The following is a 20,415-nucleotide window of genomic DNA, read 5'->3' on the forward strand; positions in this document are numbered from 1 at the left end:
TATCAGCCTTTTACAATTTTTCATACACAGTCTGTCTTGAACATTCAGGATTTGTTTGGGTGGTTTATACTTGCAGTGTGAACTTCACTGACTAGTGGAAGTTGTTTAGGAAGCTGTAAATCAGTTGCACTGCATCTTTTTCATGACATGATGTATCCAGTCCACACTACCTGTTGTATTTGTACATGTATAAAGAGCTTTAGTTTATGGTCTATGCTTGAATATTACTGCAAACTTGACTACTGTTCTGTCGTTACCCATTACTACTCATTTTTGTGTTTGTACAAAGGGTGTCCAGATTAAAAAGGACAAACATTAAGCATTGTTTCATCTCTGTTACTGAACATAATAGAAAGCTCTATTAGTTAAAACCTAGAACTTTAAAACAGAGAATTCAATGATTTAGAGTTAGTGTTGTTTCTATCTTGGAGAGTTTTGATATGGATGAAATGTTCAACAGTGTATAAATAAAGAAACTATTTGATCTATATTCAGCCATATCTATGTGAGTTCTTTATTTCACATGTACATTTCTTCGAGTTCATGGCTTGTGAGCTCTGCTGACAAAAGTAAGACTCAAAATCCAAATGAATTTAGTTATAATGAGTGCAAAGTCAAACATAATGAATAAACCCATGTGCCCATTACATCTGGTGTAGTTAACAGGATATTTGGGACACAATAACAACAAGTTGTGAGAAATAAAGAATAGAGAAGAATAAGATAAAATAATTAGTATAAGTAGTGTTATGTGACAGTAAAAGTAAGTACAGATATGGTTGTTCGTTGTCTAGATACTATTACTACCTGAGAGCAGAAAACATTTGCGATAAGACATTCATTGAAGCAGAATGCCAAAAGATCAAAGAAAGTTTTAAACAGAATGGTTACACCTCCTCCTTCATAAAAAACTCCTTGAAGAAGACCATGACAGAAAGAAAAAAATCAGAAAGTTACCACAACTACCATCCTTTACCTACCATACCTACAATATTTCAGTGAAGAACTCAAACACATAGGCAAAAAATTCAACATAGAAATCCAGTGGAAATTCTACAATACCTTAAGGTCCATTCTGGTAAAAAACAAATAGCAACCTACCAAAGAGAATCTCAAAAATGTCATCTATGAAATTCCGTGTTCCTGCAACGATACATACATTGGAGAAATGGGAAGAAAACTTGCAACAAGAATAAAAGAACATAAAGATAGTACAAGACTCAAGAAAGCACAAAATTCAACCACTGCAGAGCATGCCACGTCAACTGAACACAGAATAAACTTGGAGAAAACTAAAATTATTGACACAGAGAAATTCTGGAAGACAAAAAATATCAAAGAACCATTTCATATTAGCAATAATTAAACCTTCACTGAACAGAGATTTTGGATTATAGGTGAGTATCCTGTGGCTGCCATTGGTTGAATATAAAGGAAATTTCTCCTGCAATCAGAAACAGTGCTAATCCAACCAATCACAACATGCTCTCCAAAATCCACTAGTACACTATAAAGACAGACAAAACTTGACTTGAAGACGAAAGGCAGAAGATTTTTGAAACATCATCCTCTACACTTGTGTCTCCACAACAGGCAGTTGCCATCCATTCTACAAAGTTTCATAATCCAAAGAACATAGAAGTTAATAAATATTATTCAGTACTAAAAACAGTAAAAGATATCTGTGTTTTGTGGGATTATATAGAAGATTTATCACACGATTTGCAAGTCTAGAAAAATTCTTAGCAGAATTAAATAAGAAAGATGTAATATTTTGATGGGCAAATAAAAGACAAAAAGTATTCTAGACTCACTATAAGAAGCATCAGTTGTTAAGGCTTTATTAAAACTCATTTTTAATATAGATGCTTCATATTTTTCTAAAGGTGCAATTAGAAAAAAAAAAGGAAAGATTCTATAGCTTATTAGCTAGAGAAAGCTGAAATAAATTACTCCATAACAGAACCAGAATGTTTAGCTGCAGTATGTGATGTTAAAACTTTCATGTTGTCAATATGGTAGAAGATTTACAATAATCACGTATCATACACACTCGAGATACCAAATGGCAATAAAGGAGCCACCATCTAAATTAGATACTTCAAAACTATGATTTTAAATTTATGCACACGTGTTAGAAAACATTAGAATATAGAAACATCAATCACAATAAACTCTGAAAATATAGAACATGAAAAACAAGTAATTAATGAATTAGTTAATGAAATTTCATAATCATAGTGAGAAACATGATAATTATGAGATATTCTAGGATTGGATTTAGACTGTTATTAGGGAACAAAAGAAAGATTAGATGGTAAATGTCATCAAAAATGAAGTATTACAGGGATAAGACATTAGATTACACATAAGATAATGTAGTCCTGTGTAGAAAGATAGAATATAAAGGATATATGGATAAGACATTAGATTACATGTTAGATAATGTAGTCCTGTGTAGAAAGGTAGCAAATAAAGGATATAGGGATAAGACATTAGATAATGTAGTCTTGTGTAGAAAGATAGCAGATAAAGGGTATATGGATAAGATATTAGAATATATGTTAAACGTAGTGTTGGGTAGTCACTGATACTAATATCTTAGTTTACCATATGATAGAACAAAGTAGATACAAGATATGTAGTTACTACAACTAATATCTTACTGTACCCTATGGTATAACAATGTAGATACAAAGTATGAAGGAAAGTGTTTATTGAATATTATAACCTGGCAGAATATAGAAAGGTGTTTAATGAATATTATAATTAGGGAGGATATAGAAAGGTGTGTATTTAATATAATCAAGTAATTATTAAGTTTCTACACTATGCACTCACAATTTTTTGTTTTGCAACTTATGACAAATGTTTTTTCTGTCATCAGTTTATTCATAACTTTAAACAATTTACTTACATAAACAAATGAACCAAGAAAGGCTGGTAATTATATTTTACTTTCAAGTGATTAACCAATGAAATAAACAACTAACAAAATAACTGAGATAATTACAGAAGAACAAATTACATTCTGTATTTATATTTTCTCATTTATTTAAATGGGAATTTTTTGTCTTAATCACTTTACTAAAATGGTTTGTTTTAGCTATATCTTTGTTGTTCAATACTTTAGTTGATTGAGAAATGTAACTATTTATTCACTTGTTAAACACAAAAGTCACTCTGGCTCCACACATTTTACTTCCATAATGTCCAGCCCAAAACTGCATGTCTTTACCACTGTGTCTAAACTGAATATATCTCACACCAGGTGGATAGTGTTCAAATAAATGTTTTGTCTGCAAGGGAAAATACACAAGTTAAAAAAGAAAGATAAAGTTAACAAAGCTAATAATTACAATACAAATTACTGTTAATATAGAACTTTACTTTCAATTAGTCCAAAGACCATTTCAATTTAGTAAAACTAACATTATCTTTCATCTGTCCACGAAGTCTCCTGTTTAAAAAAGGAACTTGAAATCTGCAGAAAAAAAAAAAAAGACATCAAATGATTGTTTTACAGATTTCTAATTTGAAATTATCCATAAGGAAATTTAAAAAATGTGAAAAACCCATGTAAAGTTTAGTGTGGTCTATCAGTTTTTTTTATGACTTCAATGCTATACCAAGACAAAATAATGTTTGTAAGTAAAAGATGGTGGATCTTCAGACAAACACAAGATTAAATGTTCTAAAACTGCGAGATATGTCTTAGTAAGTCTGTGTCACAAAAAGAGAATGAAGATTTTGTGTGTGTGAATGTAGAGAAAGCAGCTGCACAGGGTGGTGCATCACACTTCCTACTGGTAGAGGATTTTGGCCACATAATATGGTATTATTTAGTTATACAGTTTCATGTATTTTATATTCAGACACTGGAGAAACTCTGGATGGACACATTTACATAACATAGTTTATTTGATATCAAGTTATGAAAAGTTTTTCTATTTTTATTATATATCAAATTACAAAGAGCTTTTTCACAAAGATATTTTTGTAGGCAACAGAGATTTCCTTACAAACTTGCAAAGTGAATTGAGTATTGTGAATTCAGATGTATTTTTTTGAAGGGTCAATCAAGTATAATACAACAATATCAAGAGCAAGTCAAAGCCACCTTTTATGGTTGAAGATACTAACATAGCATTATCCTCACACATTAAATGTGTATTTCACTCAAAACAGATAAAATGATTAGCTGGGGAGAAAAATAAAATTTCCAATGCAAATAGTTTGGTTTTGGAAACTTCTATTGAACTAATACACCTAAATTGTTGAGAATATAGTTTAATAAGCCTCGACCACTTTAGTCCATGGTTTAGCTGGAATTCACACACACACACACACACACACACACACACAAATAGTTCTACAACATTAAACCTATTATAGAGTTCATTTAAAAAACTGTGTTCAGATTTTATAGAAAATCTAGAATTTTTTATTAAAATATTCAGAATGCTTTGAAATAACACTCCAATTAGGACTTGACCTAAAATATACCTAGTTCTTCTTGTATACAGGATGCTAATCTTAAGACGTCTACAATAATTACCTAGTTTTGGGATTTCTTAATATTTGCTTATATTTATCACTTAGCAAAATATCAGTTTATATCTATAAAGGTATACACATATATGACACCTAAACTAAATAATGACATACATGTAGGCATTATTACATCATGATTTTATAAAAACATAGTAGAACGCCTTGCCTGAATCCACTGCCGACCTTGCCACTGTGCTACTTCATAAGGCCCATAATGAAATTCATCTTGTGGTTCATAATTTTCATCTAGCAAGTGCACTTTTAATTCATATACACTTCCACAGTCAAATCTTGCTGCATGCCTGAGAAATATAACATATCTTAAGAATAGAATGATAAGCACACAAACTAGAATGTGATCCAAATGTCCCATTATTCTTAATTATATTTATCCTAACATATTAAATTTAATTCAAATCATTTAGAGCACTTTATTCTATTGTATTTTTGTCAAAATATAACTATATCTCAAAAACCAGCTGTATTTCAGAACTTGAAGGTGGAGGTTAGTGATTAAATCTTAAAAAATTAAGGAAGTCAATCACATGAAGAAATGTACACACACACATAAATACATTAATATTTCATTCTCTTGAGGCTAGAACATGATGTTTACAAATTATGGTTTTTATCTAATATACAGCTACGTGTGCCTACGTGCACACCAAGATGCTCCTGTATTCACACTAACATACAGGTGCATGTGCCTACGTGTGCACCAAGACGCTCCTGTATTCACACTAACATACAGGTATGTGTGCACCAAGATGCTCCTGTATTCACACTAACATACAGGTGCATGTGCCTATGTGTGCACCAAGATGCTCCTGTATTCACACTAACATACAGGTGCATGTGCCTAAGTGTGCACCAAGATGCTCCTGTATTTAAACTAGCACACTGATACACATCTACATGCACATCAAAACATTCCTGTACTTATACTAAATATACAAATATATGTCTTCATGCACACTAAAACATTCCTGTATTTATACTAAAATACCAATATATGTCTACATGCACACCAAAACATTCTTGTACTTATACTAATATACGTCTACATGCACACCAAGACACTCTTGTATTTATACTAATATACAGATACATATGCATACCAAGACACTAATGTATTTATACTAACATGGAGAAATGTGTCTACATGCACACCAAGACATTAATGTAGTGGTTCTTAACCTTGTTGGAGGTACTGAAGCCCGGAAGTTTCGTACTTGTATTCACTGAACCCTTTGTAATTGGAAAAATAAAATATGATTTTTTCAAAATCAAAACATAAGTAGATATCTTATTAGTGCACAAAATGAACCATGCATCAGTTGTACACAATATCACTGTGCTCAAAGAACAAAACCAACAAAACATGAATTGCACACAAAAACAAAAACATAACTCAATGAATATTTACTGCAAATCAATGTGACTTTTACTGTTGCCTTTCAGAGACAAGTTCAGAAATGTGTGGTTTCACCTTGACAAGTGCCACTCTCATACCATGTTCGCAACAAAGTTTGTTCCTTTTCTTCGTTTTTATGTCTACCATCCTCGAAAATGATTGCTCCCAAAGATATGTTGTAACAAACGGTATGAGTATCTCAAGGGCTTTCTTAGCAATAAGAGGGTACGCTACGATTTGGTGACACCAAACGTTGAGAGTGTTGTTGTTCTGAAACGTTGCTGTTGAACCTGGCTCTGCTGAAGTTCAATGATTTCGTTGAGATATTCATCATTGACATCTGCTGTCGCAACACTAAATGCGAACGGCTGTTTCACCCATGCTGGATATGACTCTCTGGTAGAAAGTATCCGTCAAGAGACTTTGCGAGCTCATCTAAGTACATGACAATTGCTTGCTTCAGTTCCCCGGGTATAGAAATGTCTCCAATTTCAGACACATCTTTGATCTTACTTACACAGACGTCCAGCAGAGGAAAGTTTGTGAAGTTATCATTCTCTGTTCGTCGTTTCCATAACGGTAGCTTTTATGAAAAGCCTTCAGGTTTTCTTCCACTTTGATGACGTTGACTCCACTGCCCTGCATCTGTTGATTGAGAACATTGAAGAAATTGGCCATGTACACGAAAATGAGAATGAACTCAGATTTTTCGAAGCAATCTGCATAACAATGTTGGTGCTCTTGCAAAAACAGGGCTAATTCCACACGCATGGCAAAAATACAATTCAGCACCTTTCCCCGGGATAACCACCGAACGTTAGAATGGTATAGAAATACCTCGAATTCAGAGCCCATTTCATTACACAGCTCTTTGAAGATGCGGTGCCTCAGGGCACTATTTTGCACAAAGTTCACACATTCCACTACAATGTTTAATACTTCTGCCAGTTTTGAAGGCAAGGTTTTTGTTGTTAATGCATGCCTGTGAAGAACACAGTGTGCTACAATGATGTGTGGTGCATCGGCTTTCACCAGCGCACCAAAACCAGAGTTTTGTTCCAGCATGACTGGAGCTCCATCTGAACAAACTGCAGAAACCATATCCCACGAAAGATCATTGTCTCTGAAGAAGTCATCCATAAGTTTCTTCATGTCGGCTGCCTTAGTTGTTGTTGTAAGAAGCTTACAAAATAAAAAACCTTTTTTTATCTTGTCGTTCTTCACATAGCGCACAAATACAACAAGCTGGCTTAGCTTGGAAACATCGGTGGTCTCATTGAGTTGAAGGCAGAATTTTGCTAGGCTTAAAATCAGATCTGCAACTACTTGAGCCAAGATGTCATTGCTCATGTCATCTATTCTGCTGCTGATGGTGTCATTTGAAAGAGGAATTTGGGATAACTTATTTTCACCAGCTTTTCCCAGCATGATATTCGCCATCTTCAACACAGCTGGTTTTACAAGTGCTTCACCAATTGTGTGTGGTTTGCCCTGCTTAGCAATCTAGTACGCAACTTCGTACGATGCTGTGAGGATCAGTTTATCGATGGGTACAAAGCCAAGAACAGGCAAAGTAGCCTTTTCATCGAACCTGGCTCTCTTTACCTTGAATTCAGCAAGCGTTGTGTTCTTGTATTTCCCATCTCCATGCAGCTTTAGGGACTGTTCTCTTAGTTTTGCTAGTGCTAGACTAGAATTGCTCAACTTGACATTGCAAATCATGCATTAAGGATGCTGACTCCCATCATGTTCCGTTATATATGTGAATCCATATTGTACGTATTTGTCCAACCACTTTCTGTTTTTGCTTGACATAGTTAGTATGAAGGGATTGAAAGATTAGGAAAAAAATCACAAATGATGCACAATTACTACAGTCACAAGTCGACTGTTATGCGCACAAAGTTCCCTGCAACACAGATATTAAGGCCAAATGATGTGACGTGATCAGCTGCAGCCAATGATGGCCAAGTGGAGCATGACGTCACGAATCATACGAGTGTGGTGAATGGAACACAGGTTAAGAACCACTTCACTAATGTATTTATATTAATATACAGATATGTGTCTACATGCACACCAAGACACTCTTGTATTTATACTAACATACAGATATGTGTCTACATGCATATCAAGACACTAATGTATTTATGTACACTTGACTCTTGTACTCCTATCCCATGTTAAGAACAGAATACTGTTTGGGTGAATACACAGATCTAACTATATATACTTCACTCTGGCACATCTATGCCATGAGAAAGATAAAATAATGTTTGGGTGAATACATGAATACATAAATCTAATTATATATATATTTTACCCTTTTACATCTATCACATGTTAAACAAAATAACGTTTGTGTTGATACATGAATATATACATCTAATCATATACAGTATTGAGCAAAACTATTAGGACAATAGAATATTTTGTCATTCATTCCTTTTCCTGTGGCTAATTCTTCTATGTCACCTCAGAAAGTAAATTTCAACACTCTGGTAATGTTTCACTGATTCATGTTGACGACTGAATGAGCCAGTTTAAAAGGCTTTAAAATATACTTGTACCAATACCATGTTATAAGAGTTCAGCTTGAAGGAACATAGTGATGAAAGTTATGGTCTGAAATAACTGTCATGGGACCACATGCAATGTCTTAACTATGTAGAAAGAAGCTAGCATATGGTATTGGTATATACTAGAAGAAATGAACTGAACACCACAACACAAATAAACCTTGATAAAAACAATGTTTAACACTATATATTAAGTTTTGATGTCCTGTTATGGCCCAAAAATCAATAGATAATTGTCAGTAGAGCACAAAGTTCACATAAGTTACATAAAAGCTTTACGTGATGCAGGTTTGAAATTCTCCCCAAACACTGTCAAGTACATCCTAGATTGTGAGACTGAGACAGTTTTGAACAGGGTGACAACTAACATGAAGCAATTCCAGGGCTAACAGAGAGCTAAGTGAGTCAGTATAAATAGTACAGTTTGTGTACTGCATAGTTTTTATTGATATAGAGCAAGATAAATGGCATACAGTTCAGCAGTGAACACAAAAAGTGTAGAGAGAATTCTGTGTGCAACAACCAAATTGCAATTAATTATGGCAAAGCCTACAGAGTCAGGTGATTTCGAATCATCCATGTAAATGAAAATGGAAGGATGGTTCAAAAGATGTTCAGTAAATAGAAGGCAATACCTCCAATCAGGAGTATATGCCTTTTTTGCATGACACAAAGAAAGGTTACATTTGGGATGATAATAAGTCATGTTGGGATGGGCTGATCAGTGGATACAGCTATGTCATCCAAGGACAGATCCAATTCATCCTGAATATGAAGGCCAAAAGGAACAATGGCAGACTGTCTGTTCTGTAAAACCATGGCCCACTGAGGAAGGAAAACACAATGCCAAGTCAGATGCTGTGGTAAGGACTGAAGTTTTGAAGAGTACAGTAAAGATAGTTACAAATGGCAAAGGTATAGAGGAGGTTCATGGTTTTGGTTTAGTTTGTTTTTAGAACTTCAAGTTCTAAGTATATTAAACATGAGGAAAAGGCAACTTACCACTCAGACACTTCAATTTTGGGACGAGCATTGTCCATCACCTCTTGAAGTACACCTTGCTGGAAGAGGTTAATCAACTGGAATTTTGAACAATTCATATAGGAAGTTGCAAAACATGATTTTATATCTGTTCAAGGAGAAAAATTAAAACTTTAGTGAAACACATTATGAAATAATATTCTTTAGAAGCTACTAATTATTTATTTTACAACAGCTGAATTTAGTGGAATTTGTTAACTGGTGAATCAGACTTATTCAAAGATTACATTCATACAATCAATAATCATATATTCTCATGAGATAGCTAAAAAATTATTTGTAACCTACATATTGGGTTTTGGTACCCTTGGTGAGATGAGTACAGATACCCCATTGGAGAGCATTGTTCTTAACAAGAAACAAATATAACATAAAGAACTTAACAGGTTCTACAGTTGAAATAACCAACAGTAGTAGTAATCAAAAACCCTAGTTTTAAATAGCTTTTTATTTTCTTATGTAATGGCATTATAATTATGAAGGTGAACATACATGAATTAATTAAAGGTAAAAGTAGAAAGTCACAAATGGAATAACCAAAAACTCTAATTTCAATTAGTTGATTGTATATCTGACATTAATTAATTTAGTACAACTTTCAATTAATCGATTATTTTATGTCAAAGTAAAACCTTATAGTAAAAACACTTTGAGACCTAGTACTTGTAACAGTGATGCAACATTCAAGAAAAACTAGTTCACTGAAAAAAAATGTATCAGGCTTAAAAAATTAAATATCAGTTGTTTGCAAAACTGATTTAGTAAATACATCAAACCTGTATTAACAATTTTAACCTTCTAATGTTAACTAGGTTAATAGCTTGTTATTACTAGTTATTACCATCTTCTGGAAATGGATCAACTCCAACAGCTTCATTTTCAACAAGCCACTTATCACCTCCATTCTCTATTATTGTCCACTGGCTTAAATTTTCTGGGAGTATAGAAATCAGATGATATTAATTGAAGGAAATGCTCTGATGAATTTCTAACAAAATGCTTGGGAACTAAACTACTGAATGAGTCATTATAGTCACATGTTACAAAAAAATAACTAATGTGACTTTCAAACCATTCTAACTCCACAATTTTATGTAAGAGAAAAATCCAGGTTCTCCTCTTTAGATCTTATGGAATTCCTGTTTAGGTTCCATAATGCTGTGATCAATTAAATTTTGGATTAATGGCTAAGTAGATGTCTTAGGAGGCTATGGTTGGTGTGTTAATATTGATATGCTTATATATTTAGGTTTGTGTTATTAGTTTTTATGAAACCCAAAACTAATTATTACTTCATTTCCTCCAATATAAATAAAAAATTATGAGATCTACAGTATGTATCAACTTTCTGTGTCCTGACTTTTTCCACAAGTTAATATAGGTCTGTGTCATAACTTTCTCCATTACCAACTTACTTAAATTTATTACATCAACACATCCAAGAGCCATCCTTTCCAAAAGCCAACAATCCTATTTAAAGAATAAAACTGTCTTAGCTAAAGGCGACTCCTACTTTGACAAAATTTATACTTGTGTCCCCTAGTCCTAATATTCTTATCATAAGATATGAAACAAGATGTTACATCAACACTATCACTTCCCTTTACAATGTTAAACACCTCAATCAGATCCCCTCTAACTCTTCATTTTTCAATATTAAACAATTTCAGAAAAATCTTAATCCAGTGGTGCACAAACTTTTTGAGTCAGGGGCCACAAACAGACTTCTCGTAACCGTTGGGGGCCACAAAAATGTGAAGATTAAAATCGTCCCACAGTTGTTTCACACAAGATGGACATCACATTTAAGAACACACAAATAATGATTACATCAAAGAGTTTGCACATTATTCTACAAAATGTTACGATATGTCAACTTTCACAAAGTCAGTGCGATGGATGGTGCTGCATGTCATCTATGAGCTTTGAAAGACGCAAGACTGCTTCCAGGTGATCATCAGTCAGCTGATTGCGAGTGTTGTTTTTGTTCAGTTTCATATGCGAGAAAGCCTGTTTGCAGCAGTATGTGCTGCCAAACATGCTGGTGTGGACAAGTGCGTTCTCTTTCAGATTAGCAAATGTATCAGGCAACATTTTGTAGAAGTCAAGCAAACTGTTTTCTTGGTAAATAGCATGCAGTTCATCAGATGCCTGGAGATCAGTAAGTTCGAGCTGATATTCTGCTGACAAGTCATCCACTGACACACTGAATGGATCAGCAAAAAGTTTCATCAACAATCTGCATTGGTCAAAGTCATGAAACCATGAGTTGAAGGATTGAATCAAGATATCTTGTTTCCCAACATAAACTTGTGTGTCAATGTCCTGATTCTTCTGTAGCTGTGACTGAAAAGTGGGAAAGTGCACAAAGTTGCCTGATGCTGCTTGCTGCCGGAAAAACTGCAACTTGTCCTGAAAGCTGAGACGTGATTTGCATGCTGACAGACAAGCTGATTTTTGCCTTGCAACTTCAAATTCAGATCATTCAAGTGTTGTGTCATGTTGACCAGAAAGGTCAAATCAGCTTGCCATGCTGTATCAGTCATGGAAATCACTTCTGCGTCTTTGTTCTTGCTTCTGAGGAATTCTATCACCTCATCAATCAACTCCCAGAATATTCTGAGCATCTTTCCTCGACTCAGCCAGTGTACTTCACAGTGATACACAAGGTCACCATAGTCTGAATCAATTTCTTCAAGAAGACTTCGAAACTGATGGTGATTGAGCCTCGTGATTTGATGAAATTAATGGTTTTCGTCACTAATGCCATCAGTGCCTGAAAACAAAGTTCTTTACTGCACAGGTTCTGTTGGTGAATAATACAGTGCAAGCTCACCAACTGTCTGTTCTGCTAACCTTGATGCTTCATCAACAGTGCTACCAGCACACTACTTTCTCTGGTCATGGCTGGTGCTCCATCAGTGAAATCCAATGAAACACTACTACACAGTCGTACTGTCTTCTCGAATAGAGCAGACCCAGTTGTCTGACCTTTCATGGAACCCATGCCAATTAGTTCCTCTGTGATATCAAATGATGAAGACACACCAGGAACAAAAACTAGTAGCTGTGCAGTTGAACTGATGTTAGTCGACTCGTCTGCCGCCAAAGAGAAGTAGACAAAGTTGGCTGCTTTATTTGTAAACGTGCCTTGTCACGTTTGCTGAGAGGTGTGAAATTCTTCGTTGAACTGTCATACAATTCAAAGCCACCATCTGTAGCTTGTGAACTGCTTCCGGACACAACTTTTCCGATGCAGTAATCATAAATTGCTTGACAAAATCACCATCAGTGAACGGTTGGCCAGATTTCGCTATCATCAACGAAATATCGTAACTGACCTCACATGCTGCACCTAAATCTGCCAACTGTTTTGATAAAATGTTCTGCTGGTGATTCAGCAACCACCGCAGAGATTCAATTCGAGCTGTTCGTTCATCACCGACAACGTTGTGGAAATCTTTATGCTTCGACTCATAATGATGCTTTATATTATATAACTTCACCACTGCTACTGTCTAATGACAGCAAAAAAATCATATTCTTCTGTTGTTGAACAAAACAGTATTGCACAGTCCAATCATCATGAAACTGCCAGTTTTCATCATCAACTTTTCTTTTACAATTAGCTGCCATTTTTGTTACAAAATAATGTCAAAATAGAGCTCATAAGTAAGTCTCAAAGAACAATTGGAACACATGAGATTTCATAATTACGGAAATATTACATCATTGCACCAATGATTAAATGCCTATGCATTAATGAGATTTGCTTATTAAATTTTCTTTATTGCTCGACAAAAATATGAAACCATCTAGTTTCTAATCTAATGTATATTCTTCTATAGAGCTTAATCTTCGTGCAGGCAGGAACTCTAAGCACGTGAACTCTCTACGTTTGACATTCCCATTGGACATCGCAGGCTACTTGGCGACTCGTTGAGGGCTGGACTTTGTGCACCACTGTCTTAAACTCCCCCATATGACAAATCCTCCTTCCCAAACAGCATTCTAGAAACCTTCCTCTGAACCCCTTTCAACAATTTAATCTCCTTCCTAAAACAATATTTCACATATGCCCTAACCAAAGGCATATGCAATAAAATTATAACCTCTTTAAAACTGTATTCAATATTTCTGTGGATAAAACCTAAACTTCTATTTACCAAACCATTATCAACACCACACTGATTGGATGGCTTAAGCCATTGATTGACTATTACACCAAGATCCATTTTTTTTCATAACACTGTTAAGGTTATTACCACCCAAACTAAAGTTCAAATTATGATAACACTCTTACATTATCTTACATTTTTTTTTATAATTAAAGCCCATCTACCATATATTTATCCAACTCATTAATGACCTGAATTATGTGAATCAGCAACATTCTCTTCACAACTAGCAACATCCAAGACCTTAATATCATCTGCAAGTAATTTATTGAACATTCTTTCATATTTATTATTGATGTAGATCAAAAACAGTGAAGGTTCTAACACTGAACCCTGAGGTATCTCATTTGTGATATTAATCCAATTTGACTGGACATCATTTGTAACATCCCTCTGGTTTCTTCAATCCAGTTACTGTTCTACACAATTAGCTAACTTATCAGACACAACTATAAAGATAATATTTTTACAAATCTTTTATGTATCAACATATTCTCAAGATCACTGATATGGGTATTAGAAGTTTAATTAGAATGATGTACAAAACAATGTTTTGACCTTCTTAGGTCGTCTTCAGGTTAACAAAGAGAGTTTGTAACTGACCATTGTTAGGCACATCTTAGAGACAACTTATGTGACAACTGGTAAAATGCTTTCTGAAAATCCAGATACACCAAATCTACACTTACCCTCATCTACATAAGTATAACCTTTTTTCAAAGAATGTCAAAAGATCTGTAAACAAAGATTTTCCTTTAGTTAAAATATGTTGACTATTCAATCAGATTATAAATGTTCTTACATCACACTGGAAAGCATCTTTAACAGACTTTTCAAAATTTTCCCCAAAACTGATGCAAGACAAAGATATGTAATTTTTGGGACAATTTTTCTCACCTACTTTAAAAAGAGGACTTACCTTAGGTAACTTCCAATCCTCTGGTACCTGACCACTGTTCAGGCACTGACAAAATATAGTAGTGAGTGAGTTGCACATCCAGAATTTAACATCCTTCAAAACCTTCTAGGAAATATTATCCAGCTTATAAAACTTGCCATTTTATAGATTTCCCATATGTTTCTTAACCAGCTCACAATTAAAATAGTCACCTTGTTTGATCTTGTTTCCATTTACTAACTGTTCAAGATGTATAATACTTCTTACATCTCCATCAGTAAAAACCAAAGCAAAAGCAAATTTCAATAACCTACCCATCTCATAATCATCAGATACAAGCCATTCTTTACCATTCTTCAAAGGTCATACCCTCATCCTAATATTTTGTTTACCTGTAACATATGTAAAGAAATCCTTACTGGTCATTTTTACATTTTCAGTTAACCTTTTCTTATCATCCCTTTCAATGTTCTAATTTCCTGTTTCACCAATTTTCTTGATACTGCATAATCTTCTACATTTCCCATCATATCCGTCAATTTAAATTTCTTTAATGTGTGATTACCACCCACATTATCATACACATCTTACTAATAATGACTCAAGCATCTCCACACATACCTTATTAACAAAGACACCAATATTTTCATAAACAAGAAATCTTATGGATAAAGACTAATATCTTTGTAAATAATAAACTGTATTAATAAAGACTATAACATCTTTGTAAATAATAAACTGTCATAATAAAGCCTATAACATCTTCATAAATAATAAACTGTCATAATAAAGCCTATAACATCTTCATAAATAATAAACTGTCTTAATAAAGACTATGACATCTTTGTAAATAATAAATTGTATTAATAAAGAGTGTAATGTCTTTATAACTAATAAACCATATCAATAAAGAGTATAACATCTTTGTAAATAATAAACTGTAATAATAAAGAGTATAAGAGATTTATAAATAATAAATTGTATTAATAAGGGCTGTAATATCTTCACAAATAACAACCATTACAAAAAAGAAGTACTAAATCTTTGTATATTAGTAATGTTTGTAGATATACTGTTTTTAAACCTAACTATTAAGGCTATCTTAAGACAACTAAAAAAAAAAAAAAAGTCTCTTCACTGGAATTCATTCTGGAAGAACTCTATAAACAAATCACAGTATCTGGATTAGATACAAGAATCATTAGCCAAACATTCAAGTTGAAAGTTTTGAAAATGAAATGGATGTTTACAATTTTGAATTAATAAAGTTTGCATTTACAAATAAATTGTGTTACAATTTAAAGTTTATTGGATACAGTAGAATTTGTTCAACATTATAAGACTTTGTGAAGAGGCCTGCCTCATAAGCTCATTCCATTCTTCCCAAAGATTTTTCTATCAGTATTTGAACACCAAGTTCATTCATATTTGGACACACTTCTACAATGTTCTTTCTATTAAATGTGGATTTAAAATCATTACAGAATAACATAACCTCTTCTTAGCGTATCACATCTACTCTTCAGTTTCTAAGAAAACACTGAACTATGTGTGAATTAATTACTATTAGTTCTATCTATCATTGGTTTAACTGTTACTGTTAGTTATATATTAGTTTCATATATATAGTATGATATTATGTAATTAGATAACTTACATAACACACAAATATAAACTTTAACTGGAATACCATGTACAGTTTGATCTTTCATTACTACTGATAACAACTCATTTCATAAGTTAATCACCTTGTTAGAAGAATAAAGCTGTCTCAACTGAATCCTAGTCTGAATTTTCCAAATCCACATTCAACTACTGTCTTTTCATACGATTTTATTCAGAATAGAGCATAAAGAAACTACAGGTCTTTAGACACTCACTGTCGCAGATAATCCAGTAAACTTCAACACAATCATTCCAGACTGTTATTCCCTTAATTTAAGAGGTAATAAAAATATCTTAGTATAACATTTCAAAAAGGCAGGTTAGGTTCTGTTTAAAGTAAATTTACATGGTGACAACTAATCTGTGGAACAACATACTGTCAGCAGTAGTGAAGTCTGGAACTTTATGGAAGTTTAATAAGGGAATCATTGATTTACTGAAAATTAAAAGATAGGTTTAAATTTTCATGTTTCTCACAGATGGCTGTACAAGAACAATCTTCAAAGTCTCTTGTGGGTTTCATATAACTGTTAACACAAATAATTCCTTTTGTAGATCCTCAGAAATAATTTATTTTAAAATAAAGTTATTACATCTATATATAAGGTAATTACATTGTTGTCACTAATTTAACAGCATAATTTACAAACCAATATTCTAGATTTAAAGTGACCAATGAATCATTCCATTCATTTATTCTTAAGCATTCATCTAACAATTTTCCTTAATAATGTTACTACATCATACATGTCCAATTTTACATTTTATGTCACTATTCCAATCTTTGTCAAATTATTACCTAATGGTGTCTGTTATTTCCAGATGGGTTGAAATTCATTCTTTTCCAATCTTTGTCAAATTATTACTTAATGGTTTCTGTTATTTCCAGATGGGCTGAAATTCATTCTTTTTTAACAATTTATTTTTCATTCCAATTTTAAAAATGAATTAATCATTATTTGAAACTTGACAGCTGTTACAACCAAGTTTCTTTTTAAATTTTTATTTGAATTAGTAATATTACAAACATATAATAGCATAAGTCCAACTCATAGTTACTTGCTGTATATCCTAATATTTAAGTTACTAACTGAAATACATATTTCCTCTGTCTAATTCTATATTCACGTGCCACTGTAAATTAAATATTTACAACATAGGTCTAATATTGATAAATTTGTGAGTTTGTAATTACATGTCTTGTAATAGCATTACCTTGTCCAGTAGAGTTCTTCAGTAAGTTTCTGTTAAATGGTTTTTTTAAATATATATTTCTGAAGAAGTTCGTTGGGTATTCGTTTATATTTAGTGCTTCACGAGAAGGAAAAAAAATTTTCTCACTCAAGCATTTCTCCTTCCAAACTGAATGTCCATCAATCAACTGTTTCCACATCTTACAAACCAAGCGACAATTCTTAATATCAGAAACTGGAACCTTGGATAAAACACAAATTATACACTCCTCCGGAATCAACGGCATTTCAAACGGCTGTTCCTTAAAAAATACGTCCCTTTCACCATTGTTACTTTCTTTACTATAACTTTGACCCATCGCTCATGCGATGCTATTGCACAATAAATAGAAATATCAATGGTTATGCATAGAAGTGCATATTTAACACTCCCACAATAACCAATATGTCGATATACCAAAAATAATAATTAAGAAAAAATAAAACATCGAAATTCAAAAATAGTGCAGTTTATCATGAAAAACGTACTTGTTATATATTGCATTTGTTGAGTAAATACACGACAGGAAAACAAATAAAAATTATAACGTTTCACCTAGGTTACCTAGCATCATCACATAAACAAATTCGAATCTCAGACCAAAACCGATACATGCCACACTGTCAATACTAATACTACATCACTAATTAACTAAATAAACCCAAGTGAAACTCTTTTAAGACAGGGAGAAATAAATATAAATACCATTTTACAACTGAATAGTGGTAAATCCTTATTTTAACATAAAAAAGAGAAAAGAAAAGGTGTTTTATTTGTTCTTTTAATACTGTAGACAGATTTTTCTTATGTAAAAAAAAATCTCCAGATGTAATTTGATACGCGAATCCTACAGTGCTTTTGTTAACAAATGTACGCGATATAGAATAATTTAGTGTTCATGTTTGTATAAAGAAAAATTTCATATTTAATTTTATGTTATATTATTTAGCTCTTTTATTCAAGTTATTGTATGGCGCATGAAAGTCTACGGATACACAGAATTGTGCAAAAGTGTTAAGGCAAAGTCAAAAATTAGATTTCAGGCTTCTTTCAAAGAACAAAGTAAGGTAAACCACAGATGAAACATCAATTCTTTATTGTTCTTCATAGCTAATTGAAACATCAATTCTTTATTGTTCTTCATAGCTAATACGACAGAGCTCAGTGGAAGTTCTTGAATTCAGTAAACGTTTAATATTGTGTATCTTTTACTCTTGCTTTAATAACTTTATAGTTATTTGAGGCATTGTTCTATTATATTTAATGAAAGCGTCCTTTCAAATTTTACTTCAAATGTCTCTAATACACTTTCACTAAGTTTTTTTGAAAGTAATTTTTCATTTTTCAAAAATTTGATCTATTAAATTTCAGATATGCTCAATTGGGTTTAGATTAGGGGGTCTGTAGGGGACATTGAATCATTTAAATGACTCTAACAGCTTCTTTCTTGACTAAGTAATTTCTGCGTAGGTTGAATGAATGACTGTTTGGGGTCATTATCTTCTTGATAGTATAATCCTTTACCAATAATACGCAAACCACTTGGTATACCATAAGGGTTTGTTCGTTTGTTCAGAATCTCGCGTAAAGCTACACGAGAGCTATCCGCGCTAGACGTCTCTCATTTAGCAGTGTAAGACTAGAGGAAAGGTAGTTAATCATCATCACCCACCGCCAACTCTTAGGCTACTCTTTTACCAAAGAATAGTTGGATTGACTGTACATTATAACGTTCCCGCGGATGAAAGGGCAAGCATAATTGGTGTGATAGGGATTACAATCTGTGACCCTTAGATTATGAGTGAAGCACCTTAACCACCTGGCCATGCTGGGCCCATACCATGATATACTAGTATTTGATGGTACTTGAGCTGTTTCATTATTTATCTATTTTGCAAATATCTCCTGTAATCATGGTAGAAAAACACCCTCAAACTATGGTAGGTGTTATACATTGAAGTAAGTATCTTTCACCTTTTTTCCATTAGGCATACAACTTATTCTTTAATATAAATATTCCAAACTTGAACTCATTAGTCCATAACACTTTTTTTCAATAATTAAAAGTACAGTTTTGTAATTTTTAGCAAATTTCAGTCTCTTGACAATATTTAGAGATCAAAGTAAAGTTTTTTCAATTGCTACACGACCAAGTATCCCAATCTAGTTGAGTCTTCTAGATACCCTAGATCTAAACACTTTTCTGTCATTTGGTACGTGATTGTTTATCTCATGCTTTAAATCAGTGCCAGTCTTCCTTCTGTCCTGAAGGCTACATAAACAAAGATACTTAACATCAGTATCGTTGAGTTTAGGTGTTCTGTCTCTTATTATCCTATTTTCAAATTTACCTGTCTCTGTCTAACGATCTATGATGTACTTGACAGTGTTTGGGGGAACATTTCAAGTCTGCGGTAATTTGTAGGAGAGTCAGAGTCACAAAAAGCTTTTATGATAACTTTCTGCTCTCGTGACAGTTATCTACGTTTTTAGGTCGTAGCAATACGGCAAGCCTTAATATATAGTGTTATACAATATTTTTAGCAAGGTGTATTTGTGGAGTGCTCTAAAACTGATTTCTTCTAGCACAGGGGTGGGCAACTCCATGGCCATTGGAGTCTGTGCAGTAATGAAGTACGCGACATTAGCGATGACATGAGGCAGTGCAATTGCTGATTAACAACTTTGCACTGCTTCACGTCATCGCTAATGTCATGCACTTCATCACTGCCACAGACTCGCCCATTTTGTAACGTCAGTCTGGTTAAGATGTTTATTATCGAGTATGCATTGTTTTGCATGTGCTTGCAAACATTTTTATAGGCTCAACATGGCCAGGTGGGTTAAGGCGTG

General features: G+C 33.3%; 1 protein-coding gene across 3 annotated transcripts; it reads right to left on the bottom strand.

The window, feature by feature from the left end:
• Window positions 1-490: 490 nt before the first annotated feature.
• Window positions 491-18,098, bottom strand: LOC143236981 (F-box only protein 44-like). Of its 3 annotated transcripts, none has more exons than XM_076475731.1 (5): window positions 17,545-18,098; window positions 10,430-10,522; window positions 9,550-9,676; window positions 4,721-4,856; window positions 491-3,299 (listed from the first exon to the last, which is right to left on the bottom strand). In XM_076475731.1, exons 1-5 carry the CDS (start codon window positions 17,879-17,881, stop codon window positions 3,159-3,161), a joined length of 834 nt encoding a protein of 277 aa, XP_076331846.1. In that variant the 5' UTR covers window positions 17,882-18,098; the 3' UTR covers window positions 491-3,158. The 3 variants fall into 3 exon arrangements, with proteins under 3 accessions (XP_076331846.1, XP_076331848.1, XP_076331847.1); XM_076475733.1 differs by having other exon boundaries at window positions 17,671-18,003; XM_076475732.1 differs by lacking the exon at window positions 10,430-10,522 and having other exon boundaries at window positions 17,545-18,006.
• Window positions 18,099-20,415: the final 2,317 nt, after the last annotated feature.

This window comes from Tachypleus tridentatus, chromosome 13, assembly GCF_004210375.1.
Source record: "Tachypleus tridentatus isolate NWPU-2018 chromosome 13, ASM421037v1, whole genome shotgun sequence".
Classification (NCBI taxonomy): Eukaryota; Metazoa; Arthropoda; class Merostomata; order Xiphosura; family Limulidae; genus Tachypleus; species Tachypleus tridentatus.